A 13,551-nucleotide genomic window follows, 5' to 3' on the forward strand; every position below is an offset into this window, starting at 1 on the left:
TTTTTCCTTTGGAGAAAGGAAATGGAAGTTGGGCTGTGGAACAGAAATCATTAGGCTGAAGCATTAAAAAGGATACCATATTTTATAAATTAGATTTTTTTTTTAATGGTGTTAAAAAGTTAGCTTCTCATCCCCACCGAGGAATGGAACAATTCTTCGCATTTGGTTTTTACCAGATGCAGGATAGAAACTCAGAAGTGTAAGATGTCCATTGCCACTTCTGGGAGGAAAATATATTTCCCAAATAATCCGCAATATTCTGATTTCGCTCAGCATTTTGAAGTGCAAAGAGAAGTCATTCAAACAAATAGTGATAGAAGTAATACGTACTGTCGCCGCAGATCTGATAGCTTAGCTGTCAAAGCAGAGATTTCCCCCAAAGAGCGAAGGATATCATCTCTTTCTTTAGGCTCCTCACATAATTCGGCAACTTTCCTTGCTTCAGCCATAATTCCCCGAATATGTTCTTCTCCTTCACCGCCCCCATTAGGATCCGCAAGCCAGTTCTTAACAGAAAGAAGTTATGTATGAGTGAAGGTAAACAGTATTATTTCTACAGAGGCTTTTAAATAAAAATATAAATCAATACAGCTTTCAAAACTTGATTTAACAGAAAACATGTATTAGATACCATGAAGACTACTACTGTCTAGCACATTTTCTGTTTTGAAAAAGATGTCAAACTAGACAAAGTCTGCCCAAATATCTTACATTCTCTCCCTCCCCAATATTTGCCAGCAGTATTTTCAGAAGTAAAATTTAAGTAGCAACTTTAAAGACTCATGATCTGGCTTTCTAAAGAAAAATGAAAACAGATACGCTCTTGTGCACCATGTGACATTCTTTACAGAGCTCTTACTAATGAGTTTCTTTAAAATTTCATTGGATATGTAGATAATACTCATGTGTATATATATAAAATTATATACATATACACACATTCAATTAAGGTATATATAGAAGGTTCATTATTTGATGACCATCATCATCACCAGGTAACAGGCTGACCACTGAGGCAGATTTTAATGGTTACAAAAACATAAGATTGACTAAAAGGAAAAAGCAGTTCAATAACATTGTTTTAGTTTTGTCATGAACATGAAAGTTGTAAATCCTGAACTCCACTCCCAAAGCCGAACCCAAGGAAAGGGCTCTGGTTTTACCTACAGGTAAATCTGTGCAGTCTGAAACTCTTCTACTCTTTTCTTCAGAAAGACCAGTTCATGTCCAAATTTAAGGTTCCTCCTCATTTTAATTTCACAACCTTGACATTTTTAGCAATGCTAGCAAAACTACCAAAAAAAAAAAGGTCCTAAGCTGTAGCAGAATTCACAGCACCCTGTAAATTACTGAATTTTGGATTTTTCTATATAAAAGCAAGTAGCTACTACATGTTCTTCCTAACCAGTAACTGTATTGTGTTTGGAAACAACTGCAATAGTTTAATGTAACAGCTCTAACAGCAGTAATGTAATCATGTTCTGAAGTATTTATGAAAACATTAGTAGTACCTGAGCAGCATCAATCTTCTTAGCAATTGCCTGCTTAGAGTTTGTCATGGCCTCCAATTTGCGGGCTGCATTCTCCACTTTTGCAGTGAGCAAATCCAGACCCTGTGACACCTGCTGCGCCTTCTGCATGGCCATGGGGGTAGCACCCTGTCCTCTGCCCAAGAACAGAAGAGGATCAGAGTCAGCTCAAGACTGAACAAAGCTCTTTTCTAATTAAGAGCCAACAAAATCTGATTATGAGCATTCCCAGCAATTATTCCAAGAGATACAGCAATTATTCAGAAAACTGATAAAGGGGTCTGGTTAAATAAAACTCTATGCCATAAATGTACATGAAGTTCAGTAGAATTTATCAGTGACTAAAACGACTTCTACTGCTTGTGGTCTAACACCCAAATAAACACCTGAAAACTAGAGTAACCATGTATCTTACACTCAGACGTATATATCCTATTTGGAGAACAGACAACACTGGAGTTGAAAACTTCATTTCTGCTTAATTAGGAGGAAGGTTATGTGTTTGACATTAAAGACATTCCAAATTATCTACTGGAGCAATTTTGCTCATCATGTTATATATTTAAGATTTTGTGCAATAAAACGTTTTTCTTATCAGAAGAAACTGAAGTAAAAAGGGCAAAATACAGCTATTGGCCTGCTCTCCTACAGGTAAGGTAGTGACCACCGCAAGTTCAGAAAAACTGTTGTAATAGTACTGGAAAACTGTCCATTGAAAGCAATAGATTTACCTAGCTCGGAGGTCAGACAGCTGATCAGTTATCTGGCCCAGCGTTTTGCATGTTCCCAGAATCTCTCTGCGTTCTTTGCCTGCACATAGTTCTCCTGCTTTTCCAGCTTCATCGAGGATCTGTCTTATTGCTTGCTCACCAGCATCTCCTAAGATGCAGAGTTAGTTAATAAAACATGTACAAGTAAACCGCTAGTCTCACCATGCCCCACCACATTAATTGCATTAGGTTCAGCCACGAAAATACATTTATAAAAAACTATAAGATATACACCAAATGTGATAATTATACTGGGACAGTATTTCTGAAACAATATAGCTTAGCGTTAATGCGCACCATGTATTTAAAGTCACTTAATCATTCTGTTATCATAGTTTAATTTCTATAAATACTTCATTTATAGAATCTGTAATTCAGGCTAAGAAGGGAAAGAATAACGTGGCAAGGTTCATGTAGCCTTCAGCCAGAGGCAAATGTGCCTTGATTCAGGCTAAAGAAGATGGAAGAACACCATTGCTTTTACTTGCAACCCACCCTGATCCCACTCCCTCCAGCATTATGGATAATGGAAGTGCCAGTACCCATGAAGTACTGGTTCCTCCATGAAATTACAATAATGAAATTGGCTCAAAAGTCCTACCATAAGGAATACTCAGATGACAAACATTTTATGAGGTTAGTTCAAAGAAACACAACCAGTAAAATCTGATTTGCAGTAAGTTCTACAATTATATTTGCATTTGACCTTAGCTACTAAATTTTAAATAGGTTTTTTTTCATTAATTGCCAGTGTCAATGACAGAAGGCTTTGAAAATAACTTTGAGGTTTCTGGAATTGACTGTGGCAAAAGGAATAAGGTCAGAAATAGAAAAACCAGCAGCTTCACAAATAACAATTCACTTCCAACTTCTACAACTTTTATTTTGGCTTCAATTTCAGAAGAAATATTTCAAAGTCTAAATGGAACAGGCCTCTATTTAGTTTTATTTGCTTTAAAGATGCATACAAAGGCAAAAACTTTATATAAGTAAAGGTGAGTGTAGCTACGGTATTTATGGTAGATTTCCATATTAAAAATTGCATGCCAAGAATTACTGTTCTACAAGTCTAAAGTTACACAGAAATAAATACAGAATGGGGGGGATTTTAAGTATTAGCAACTACTGCAGTCAAATACTGATCAATGCCATTTATGGGTTTTTGTTTCTACTAGTGTTATTTTTTTTACTATTACCTGGAGGTGCATTTGGATCCCTCAGCCAACCTTTTGCCTGGTTCATCTTTGAATCTATTAAGGCTAAAGCTCTTTTCATGGCTTCAGTGTCCTTTACAAAAGAGAAACCATCAAAATGATTATCAAAAAAAAAAAAGTCAAAGCACAAATAGTCAACACAGGCAAAGCAGACAGAAGTTCTAGGAAGCACAGTCTACTTACAGAAACAGGCCCATATAAGCAGCTCCAAACCCATTTTCAAACTAGCAGGTCATAATCATTTCTTTCCAATTAAGACAGACATTTTCATTTCACTCAAAATGCAGAAAATATGCATGCAATTTTAGTGATTTTTCTATTTCTTTATTTACCAGTGGTTTAATTTCTCAAGTCAGAGCTCTAAGAAGCACACATGTTGGCGTTAGTTCCATTTTTTCCTTCATGTACATCAGGGCATGTAGAGAAGTTGAAACAATGAGATTAAACTTTCCAAAAATAAAAATGGCCCACTAAATTCTACTATGTACTTCTGTGTAAGAGGTTTCACTTCTGCATTTTTCACCTGCTCTGTTGCTTAAAGTCAAACTGCTGCTATTTCCACAAAAACAAACTGCCAGCTAATTCCTGGAATTCTCAGATATGGAGTTGAATGTCTTTGGAGACAAATACATCTATTCACACGTGGTTGTTTTAAGCTCCGAAATTCTCCGCCAGAAGCATCAGAGAAGTTGCTTATTTGACTTTTATGCTGCTATTATCAACACCTCTTTGACTAGAGGAGATAAAACCATCTAGTTCTCATTTCTCTGCAGACTCTGTTAATTGTTCATGTGTCATCTCTCCACTAGAGGCCACAAGTTTTCTATCCTATGCAAATGGAGAGACAGTGAAAAGAGTAAGAAGTACCTTAAGTAGAAAGTTGGGAAAAAGCCAAAATAGCCTTCTACCACACATGTCATGGAAATAATTTGAAATGCACCTAACATCTCATGATATAGATGACAAAAAGAAGCCTGGCTTCCACACTTAACAGAATTGGACTGTCAATGGCCAACTCTTGTGAACAGGAGCCTACTAGCATGAGCAATCAGTATCTAGAACAGCGTGTGATATCCTGACAACACTTAAGAACTGCCCCATTTTTCTGGAGTTGTTCATTCTGGGTGCTTAGTCTTAAAGATACATCACTGTAAACATTTTAGCACTTAAGCAAGTTTTATTCAGGCATGTTGGTCTGTCCGTTGTTCATAAGGTGCTATAATACAATTCAGCAACCAGCTTTCCAAAAGGTCATGCAACACTCTCCTGGACATTTTTAAGGGCTCTGGAATCACAGCCTGAGAGAGAACACCAAAAGCAGAATCATATTCACTTGGAATGTTGGTTCTCACATCCAGAAACTGTCTAGGAGCTTAGGTCAGGACCTGATGAAAAAACTTCAAAAGGGTAGGATATCCAGCTTTGAAATTCATCTTCTCTATAGCTTGAGAACTGTGCATTTAATATATGACAAGAAAATAATTACTTAAATATTCAAATCTAGATAAAAACATTACCAACTGTGAATGAATGTACATGTTACAGTTTTCTGTTTTATATATGGGCTGAAGGTGCTTTCATTTGGAATGCGTGGTCTACTGCAGGCCTGGCTACTCAGAAATAACTTGAAACAAAAAGCTAACTGAATTTTTTAAAAGGCAACAGATGTTTAGTGTTTTGATGAGATGATAGGTGTGGGATGGCTGAGGAAAGCAGAGTGTTGGGAAAACCATCTTTGCCCCTCCCTTTTTACTAACACTCCTCCCTTTTTACTAACACAGGCTTTTGCATTGTCTCAGCTCCCTGCAGAGTTGCTGTTTCAGCCAAACTCTATAAAAGCCTCTGAGCCTAAAGTCTTATATGGGGTGACAAAAAGTTACAGGTATTTTAGCTTTTACACCCATGATTTTGTAATTGCTAGCACTACCTAAGCAATAACAAGATCCATCTGTCCTATCATATGAAGGCTCTATAACTGCATTGCTCTACAGTTTAATTGTCCTATCCTGTGTAGCTCCGTACTCATGTTCACAAAACATTGTTCCCTTTTCCTATTTAAAAAACCTGGTGGAATCCTAGTGTAGTGTTCCAGAATAACTGCTCTTAAAGCACAGATTTCTCACTTCACAGCTCAAACTGTCACAGCAGGGAATCCCTTGCAGTTTTAGCCCAATAAGGAGTTTTCACTGTAATGAGTAGGAAACGAGAACACATCCCTAAGATGGTTTGTTGGTACTGTGCTTTTTTCTGCTACAGTTGTGCCGGGTGTCAGATACCTGACAAGACACAAAGGTGCAGCAATCCTGAAATGTCTGGACTTTGTCACCAGTTCAGGCTATTAAGCAGGAAAACAAAAGCAGAACTATTCAATTTAAACAAAACAACACAACTTGCTCTAGGTCTTACTGCTTGAAAGTGTCTTGATACTCCTCATTTCTGGAGCTGTTTAACTGCCTTGTTCCCTCCTAAACAGCTAACTATAATATGTTTCAAATTTTACTCTTTGGGGTTTGCCATCAGAATATCAGTTGAAAGCAAGAAAATAAAAAGTCCTACGACTATCCTGCAAAAAAAGTTTCATATAGAGTAGTTTTATCAGGAAAAAACCAATCTCCCCCCAGTTTCCCTGTTGACAAAAGGAATGTCACTAACAAAAGCAGCGCTTTATCTTTTCAGAAGAGATAAACAAGTTAATCAAGTTAAACAACCAGGGCAACATTGTCTGAAGGGAAAAGAGCAAGTTGGCTTTTTGCAAATCAGTTCCTAAAGAAAATGAGCCCTTATTCAAGATACCTTTATGCATCACTTCTGTCACTACCAAGAATTTTGAGATGATTCATGGAGCGGGTGGCATTGGCACTGCTTTGAAAAGGAGCAAAATAAATACTACACAATCTCTAGTTGAATATAAAACACAACCTCTGACTCAATAAAATGGTCCAGTCCAGCAATATCTGCATTTCATTACCAAAGAAGGCAATCTGGAAGGAAACAGGCAAACCCAGCCTTCTGGCAGAATAGCTGGCTTAGTCACCAGCCAGGGCTCAATCCTGCAAGATACTGGATACTCCTCAGCTTCCTACAACTTTTAACTCCCTCCATTTCTATGGAAATGGAAGATGTTTGAATTGAGTATTGCTTCACGTTTATTTAAAAATAAACACTAAAACCATAAAAGAGACAGCTAAACTCCTCTGTAAAATGAAAAGTTCAAGGGAAAAAGAAGGTAAAAAGCTATGAATTGAGGGTGAATTGAAGGAATGAATACTTCCCTCCCTCCCCCCCCAAGATTTTGTTAGAGATCAGTATTTGCTCAGTATTTCAATTTTAAATCAGCACACTGTTTTTAAATATCCACTGCTGGTCCAAGTAGAGATTATTGCAATCCAATAACAGTAACATGCATCTCAGAGTCTAGAAAGGCCAACAAAATAGTTTACAAAAAAGGCCTACAATGCTGGCTCCAAACACTCATGCATCCCCTACTATCTCTAGGTAGATTTTGTGATATTTCAACACATAAACAATTCAACATAGAATAATAAACATAAAATAAACTTTAACATCAACAGTAGCATGTTCTACACAGGAAAAAATTCAAGGCTGTGCATCCCCAAACACAGCTTAACTCCAGAAAAGCATGAGGAAAATATCTTCCCCCTGACCACCAGGTACAAAATGCCTGCAACAGTCATCTCATGTACAACTAGAGCTACCCCCTCTCAGAAAAAATAATGAATTAACCATACATCCAAATACAGGAAAGGTTCTGTAGTAAGTGGCCATTAGCAAACTAGTTCCTGCTTCGTCATCCCACTGCATTTTTCAGCTCAAACTCACTCTTTGTGGTAACTATTTGGTTAATGCCCAGTGCTACAGTTCCAAATTGTCAGGTATCTTAGTTCAAAAAACAAAATACAGTTAAGGAGTTCTCAACTCAGAAGAGAATGATACTTTGATTATACTAGCCCACAAAACATATTTATGTATTATTATACACAATGACTAATATTTTCTATTTGGAAATACCACTAATACATCAACTACTTTCTTAATAAAAACCTTTACTAGTCCGCCTCACAAGCAAGAGAAGTAAGAATTTCCTAAGGCTAAACTGCCAACTTTTTGCAACAGTGCATTTTTTACCACAAATTTCCATTTTTTTTTTCTGTAAAATAAAACAAAACTGTATTTGATTTCATAAAATATGGGAATGCTCAAATCCAAAAATAAAACTGAAATGAAAAAACACACACATATAACTGAAGTTTTAGACCTAGACCTGAAGAACATGACCCATCTGAACCGAAAGAAGGCTGCTGGTGAAATACTCTGGAACGGACAAAACTCCTGATTTAATAAAGCTTTCCGGGCATGCAGAAAGCTTGTTCCTGCATGACTGGACCCTTTATTTGCAGCTAGAGACTAGTAACATAAATTAACACAAAAGCATTCAGCAAGAATGTGCTCTGAAATCTTGGGCATCAGACTAATCAGACTCAAAGACAGTCTTAATGCAGTTCAGCTTGCAATTCCCATTCTTTTAGTGACAGCCAACTCTACACATAGCTAGACAGAGCTATTAAGATCCTTTTAAAACTGCTTTGTGTATATACATAAGTGTGGTGTCACAGCTGGCACACACAAGTTGCACAGCACACAGTCTGCACACAGCACAAAATCCCACAGACATGCTTTTTTGGTTTTAGTACAAGGTAGAGGTGTAGGGTGTGGAAGAAAGCTTACCTTCTAAAGGTGAGAAAAGGGTAAGAAACAGGAGAACAAAAAGATGCATAAAGTAGTCATAATAAGGAAGTGATAGTGACAAAATAACTCAAAATGCAAACTAAGGGTCAAGTGCCAAACAATATAGGCCACAGTGATTTTAATGCCTAGATTACATCAATGTTAGATTTTCTGCAGGATTTCATTTGTTAATAAGTCTGGCTTCAGGTCTCAATATTTTCTTTAAATACATTTATAGTTACTCATTGCTCAGAGCACTAACCCTTAAAAAAAAATCTCTTCAGCAATTTATTTTAAGGTAGAAAAAAACTGGTAGGAATTTCAGTTACACAGTTACTTGTATTTGTAAGCCCACAATAATAACACTTTTACGATTCCATCTGTCAGACCTGCTTTATGTTCTGCTAGACACATCAGTATCTTCAGGGGGTAGCACCAAAGAGCACCACTTAACTCCAGGTAAGTGGCTGCAGTCACTTGCTCAGCTTAATGCCAAGTTGTAAGGAACCAAAACCGTCCATGTGCCAGTTTCACCAACGCCACACTTACACAGAAAGGTTGTTCAATCCAACATGTATTTCTTTGAGACAATACAAACACCTGAAATTTACTCTCACATCCAGACTAAAAAGGGGGCAGGGGGAAGAGGAAGCATTCAAGGAGGGATCCCCAAAATTGACTAAAATTTCTCAACTTTAGGCCTTTTGTACAAGGAATGTGACAACAACGTATCTTTTCTCATAGTATCCAGGAGAAAAATCTCAGGTAATCTCACTTATGAATGCCTAACTACAAGACCAGTTCAATGTATAAAACCAACTTTTACCTAACTTCCCTCTGTCAAATATTATTATGTAGCCACTGAGCCATCTTCAGATGTTCCACTCCTTTAACCTAGCTAATTGAGAGAAAGCTAATTTTGAATTATACATTAATAGTATCATCTCTGAAGATGTTCTTTGACCTTGAAGAGATTACATGATGTGATTACAGTGTTACAAAACTGATGCATAAATACATATTTCAACAGTCTCAAAACCTCAGGTTTGTAAAGCATACACCACAGTAGATAAAAAGTAGACTTCCATATGTAAATATAGGTGTGAAACATACCTTGCTTGCCCATGCATCTTCATCCCAGGAAGTGAGTTGTAATACACGGATTATTTCATTTATCTCAGCACTCATTTTCTCTACTGTGAAATTGCGATTTTTCAATGCCTCTTCTATTCCCTGGCTTTTAGAATTTTTTGTCGTTACAAAAATCTTCATAGCTGTGACAATACCATAGATTAGAAAAAGGTACAGGCAAGATACTATCAGTGCTTAAGGTGACCTACTGCATTAATGCAGAAGTTGTACATTTTATTTTGCATGGACCATTTTATCTCAAAGAGATTGCAGTTTTAATACAAGAAGCACAGTTATTTGCAATCAGTCAAGGCTGTTACTTTTAATAAACATGAGACATTGGAACTGCAGCTCAAAATAGACAGCAATTCAGAGGGATATTAGAAATTAAAGCTGAAAATACCTGAAATAAGTACTGGCAATAGCTCCTTCACAGTATTCATGGAGTTTACCAGCATAACCCTATGTTCCTGATGAGTTAACTCCTGTTGCCTCTCATCAATCATTTTGGCCATCTTTGTCATTCCTAAAGATTAAAGTAATTGAGCATAGTCATAATAAAGAATAGAAATATTAAGCCTAATTTGCAACAGTTGAGTTTTCTAAATAAGAACAAAGTGTAATGCATTATGACAACTATATTGAAGTTTAAAACTTATTATTAGCAGCTGTTACTTAAAACACATTCCAGATGCTTCAGAGAAGCCACTGATTCAAAATCTAGCCACTACGCGAAGTAGAATGGAATCCTCAAAAATAATGATTTTAAATCCCATCAATAAAATAGGAAAATACCTGAAATCACTACTTTCAGACATGAAGCCACTTCCTGAACTCTGGAAGCTAATTTACAGTTTTTTTTGGTTTTGGGAGATTCTTCCTGTTAGGATTTGATGAAAGCTTTAATTGTGAGTGACAGAAAAAAGTAAATATTGGGGTTTTTTTGGTTGGTTGCCTTGAGGTTCCTCCAGAGTTCAAGAATTGTATTTATTTATACTTCAGTTCTGCTAGAAACATTTCTGTGCTCTAAAGATGTATAAAGAATTAAATTTATTCTAGAGCAAATATATTTTCAATGGCTAAGACTTGTGACCTTCACCACATAGCACATGTTGAAATTTTAGACACAGCTTCCTAAGAATTTAGGCTGATTTAAATTGGTACTGTTGTGGTCCCACTCTCTCTTTCTCCTAGAGAGGAGAAAACTGGAAGAAAGCTGTATGCTCTCTGGCAGAATTACTTTTCTGCTGGTTAGCATCTTAGGCATCTTAATACAATAGAAGTGTTAAATGAGCTTTAATTACAACACTAAAAAGTAGGAAAATCCCCAAAGTGACAGCATAGGGGGGTAACTTATACAGAACCAGCTTTCCTTTCAAAGGACACAAGCCTAAACAGGCAATCTTGTTCTCTCCATGCTCATATTCCTGTTAGTGCTCACATAAAGTTCAGATGCCCATTGTTTTAGCTGAACGGAACAAGGACAAGAGGCATAAAAATTTTTGTGGGTGTGGGCTGCATCGAGCAGCATTTAGTTCAGGCAAAGACAGTGCTTCTAGAGCATGGCAGAAGTACAAGGTTAACTATTTATTCAGAACAGCATGAGTTTAGAGAAAGTTATTTGCAATAAAGGTACAAGCCTGTATCTCACTAAGAAATTAAGACACTTGCCTAACACCTCTAACCTCTGTCATACACATAACAGCAAATTATGTCTATGAAGTTCAATGAAAAGTCCCAAATGCTCGTGATTGAGCCAAAGAGAGTAATTTTGCTTCTTCTCCTGTTCAAAATAAGGCAAAATCTATTTAGTTGAAGGTAACTTCTCACAGGACAAAAAAAGTTTAGAGAACACTATACCTTCCATATGGAACAGGGTATACAGATGTTAAATAAAAACAGGATAATCTACAAACATGCTCTGTTACCTGAGAGCTGCTAGCCATTTAATCTATGAGCTAGTTATTCTTACACTACATATGTATTCTTATTTATACAGAGAGTACTAACTAGATTCCCATTCTGTTTATATAAGCATTCTTTAGTCCAACTTAACTTTAATTCCAACATCTTCCTAGATCACCACCACAACATCTAGATTTTATAGAATGCTTCTGTTAAATACCTAAACTACTTCATGCTTGCTGAAACTAAAGCATTTGGAGTAGTAGATGACAGAGATTAATGGTAGATTTTCTCTATATCAACCCAAGGCTTCACTTACCAATTGCTTACTTCCACCAGTGAAAGTATGCCTTAACATGGTGAAGTAACAATTAGTGAAAGAACATCAAATAATGAACAAAAATAATTTTGTACAAGCTGTACTTTTGTATTATACCGCAAGACAGCTATTTCCACAACCTCCTTAAGATGTTAATATATGATATATAGCTCATACTACTCCAAAAAGCTCCTAATAGGCCTCACCATCTCAGATAGTACAGACTTTTTATCCGCTTAATGGACTTTATAGCTGTGAGTGCCTAATAACACAGCTTTTTCAATTTTTTGGTTTTACTCTTACTAACGCATGCTTTCAAAACCCGCTTGGATGCCTTCCTGTATAACTTCATCTGGGTGTTCCTGCTCTGGCAGAGGGATTGGACTAGATGATCTTTCAAGGTCTCTTCCAATCCCTAACATTCTATGATTCTGTGATATAATGTAGCAAAAGTACCATACATATCATTTGCCAATATCTTGACTCCTCTGCATTCTTAAGAGAGAATGTGAATCAGAAAATAATCATCATTCAACCTCTAGTGTAAAACTCTTTCCAATAGACACTTTCAAAGCAACTGCTTTAACATTGTCAAAACACTTCCAACTTGGGTGAGGAAGGTGCTGGAGGGGGAAAAAGGTAGTGGAAGAGACTGTACTTCGTATGTTTCTGATAGGCTGTAGCAAACCAAACCTGGCCCTAGATTCTTTGTGTATGTAACCAAATCCTCCATAGTCTCTACTACTTCTGCCACCGTCAGATATTCCAATATTCCTTTGCAGACACGGATGATTTTACGGACCTGAAAAAGGAACATTCCATCATTAATTAGATGAAGCGAAGTTACACTTGAATTAGAAGTTAAGCCTATTATTAGAACAGAATATGTATAGCATTTGCTAACTTGACATACGGGCAAAGGTCTGGGATACTGACTAAATTACCCTCAGTGTCATTATTCAAGAGTGCTACATCGACAAAAACAATATACGTAATCATCATTCTACTACTCAGAAATGCAAAATCCTACTACAGTGTTATCAATTTGCATGATAAATGAAGGATAGCATTGAGAAAACACATTATATGGAAGTGAATTTAAGTATGCTAGCATACTCGAAGTTTTGCATTCCAATTTCATTACTAAAAAATATTTGACTTAAATCATATAGCAAAACTACATAGAAAGCAGACTCAGCTTTCAGAGGAAATACATGTTTACATATGGATAAACCATTATCCAGCATTCCAGTGGGAAAGGTAGACCAAACATATTAAGCTTTCAAAAAAAAATCTGTGGAAACTCTACTTTATCCCTGGACACCTGCCTCAGCTTAATTTTCAGTTCATACTTGATTGCAAACCAGAGTTCTCTAAGCTCCTGAACCACTTGTTTCTGACAACACTACATACAATTCTCTTTGCGGAATGAGTAAACTAACATTTAATTCGTATTCGTCACATGCAGTGTTAAGCCCCTAGAACGGCTCAGTTTCCTCTAAAACTCATTTCCGTTTTGCCCCAATGTTAGCTTATCTCAAAACATAGTAGGATATAGACAAGTCAAGTTTGGATTTTTTTTGTGAAAAGTCAGTCATTACCAACTAATATTTTTCTTTTGGTTAACATGCAGTTATCAGAGACTAGTTCAATGAAGCAGTAACTCCATGTAAGTCAACTCATTTCCTAAACACTGGAACCAGGTAGATTAAAAACTATTAACTTCCTTGCAATTCTGCCCTATAACACTTGATAGTGTCTATTCAAAACCACTTACAATAATGCGTAATCACAAGTGCCACAGAGAAATCCCATAGCATTCTCCTGATTTCAGAGGAACATGCTAACAGTACTATGAGCTGGTTAAATGAGATACAAGGATGCCATGTTAAACTACTCAGACCAGCAAGAAGAATAACATAATTTCATAGATTAAC

The 13,551-nt window shown here is 36.6% G+C and overlaps 1 protein-coding gene across 1 annotated transcript in view; it reads right to left on the reverse strand.

Annotated features, from left to right (window-relative positions):
- VCL (vinculin) overlaps positions 1 to 13,551 on the reverse strand; it is a 57,538-nt gene that overhangs the window by 18,030 nt on the left and 25,957 nt on the right. The window contains exons 4-10 of the mRNA XM_080347638.1: positions 12,308 to 12,416; positions 9,794 to 9,916; positions 9,373 to 9,533; positions 3,496 to 3,586; positions 2,261 to 2,408; positions 1,512 to 1,665; positions 331 to 506 (exon numbers count right to left, since the gene is read on the reverse strand). Coding sequence (XP_080203764.1) covers positions 331 to 506; positions 1,512 to 1,665; positions 2,261 to 2,408; positions 3,496 to 3,586; positions 9,373 to 9,533; positions 9,794 to 9,916; positions 12,308 to 12,416 — 962 coding nt within the window. The remainder of the gene's footprint in view (positions 1 to 330; positions 507 to 1,511; positions 1,666 to 2,260; positions 2,409 to 3,495; positions 3,587 to 9,372; positions 9,534 to 9,793; positions 9,917 to 12,307; positions 12,417 to 13,551) is intronic.

Source organism: Nesoenas mayeri (genome assembly GCF_963082525.1).
Source record: "Nesoenas mayeri genome assembly, chromosome: 7".
Lineage (NCBI taxonomy): Eukaryota > Metazoa > Chordata > Aves > Columbiformes > Columbidae > Nesoenas > Nesoenas mayeri.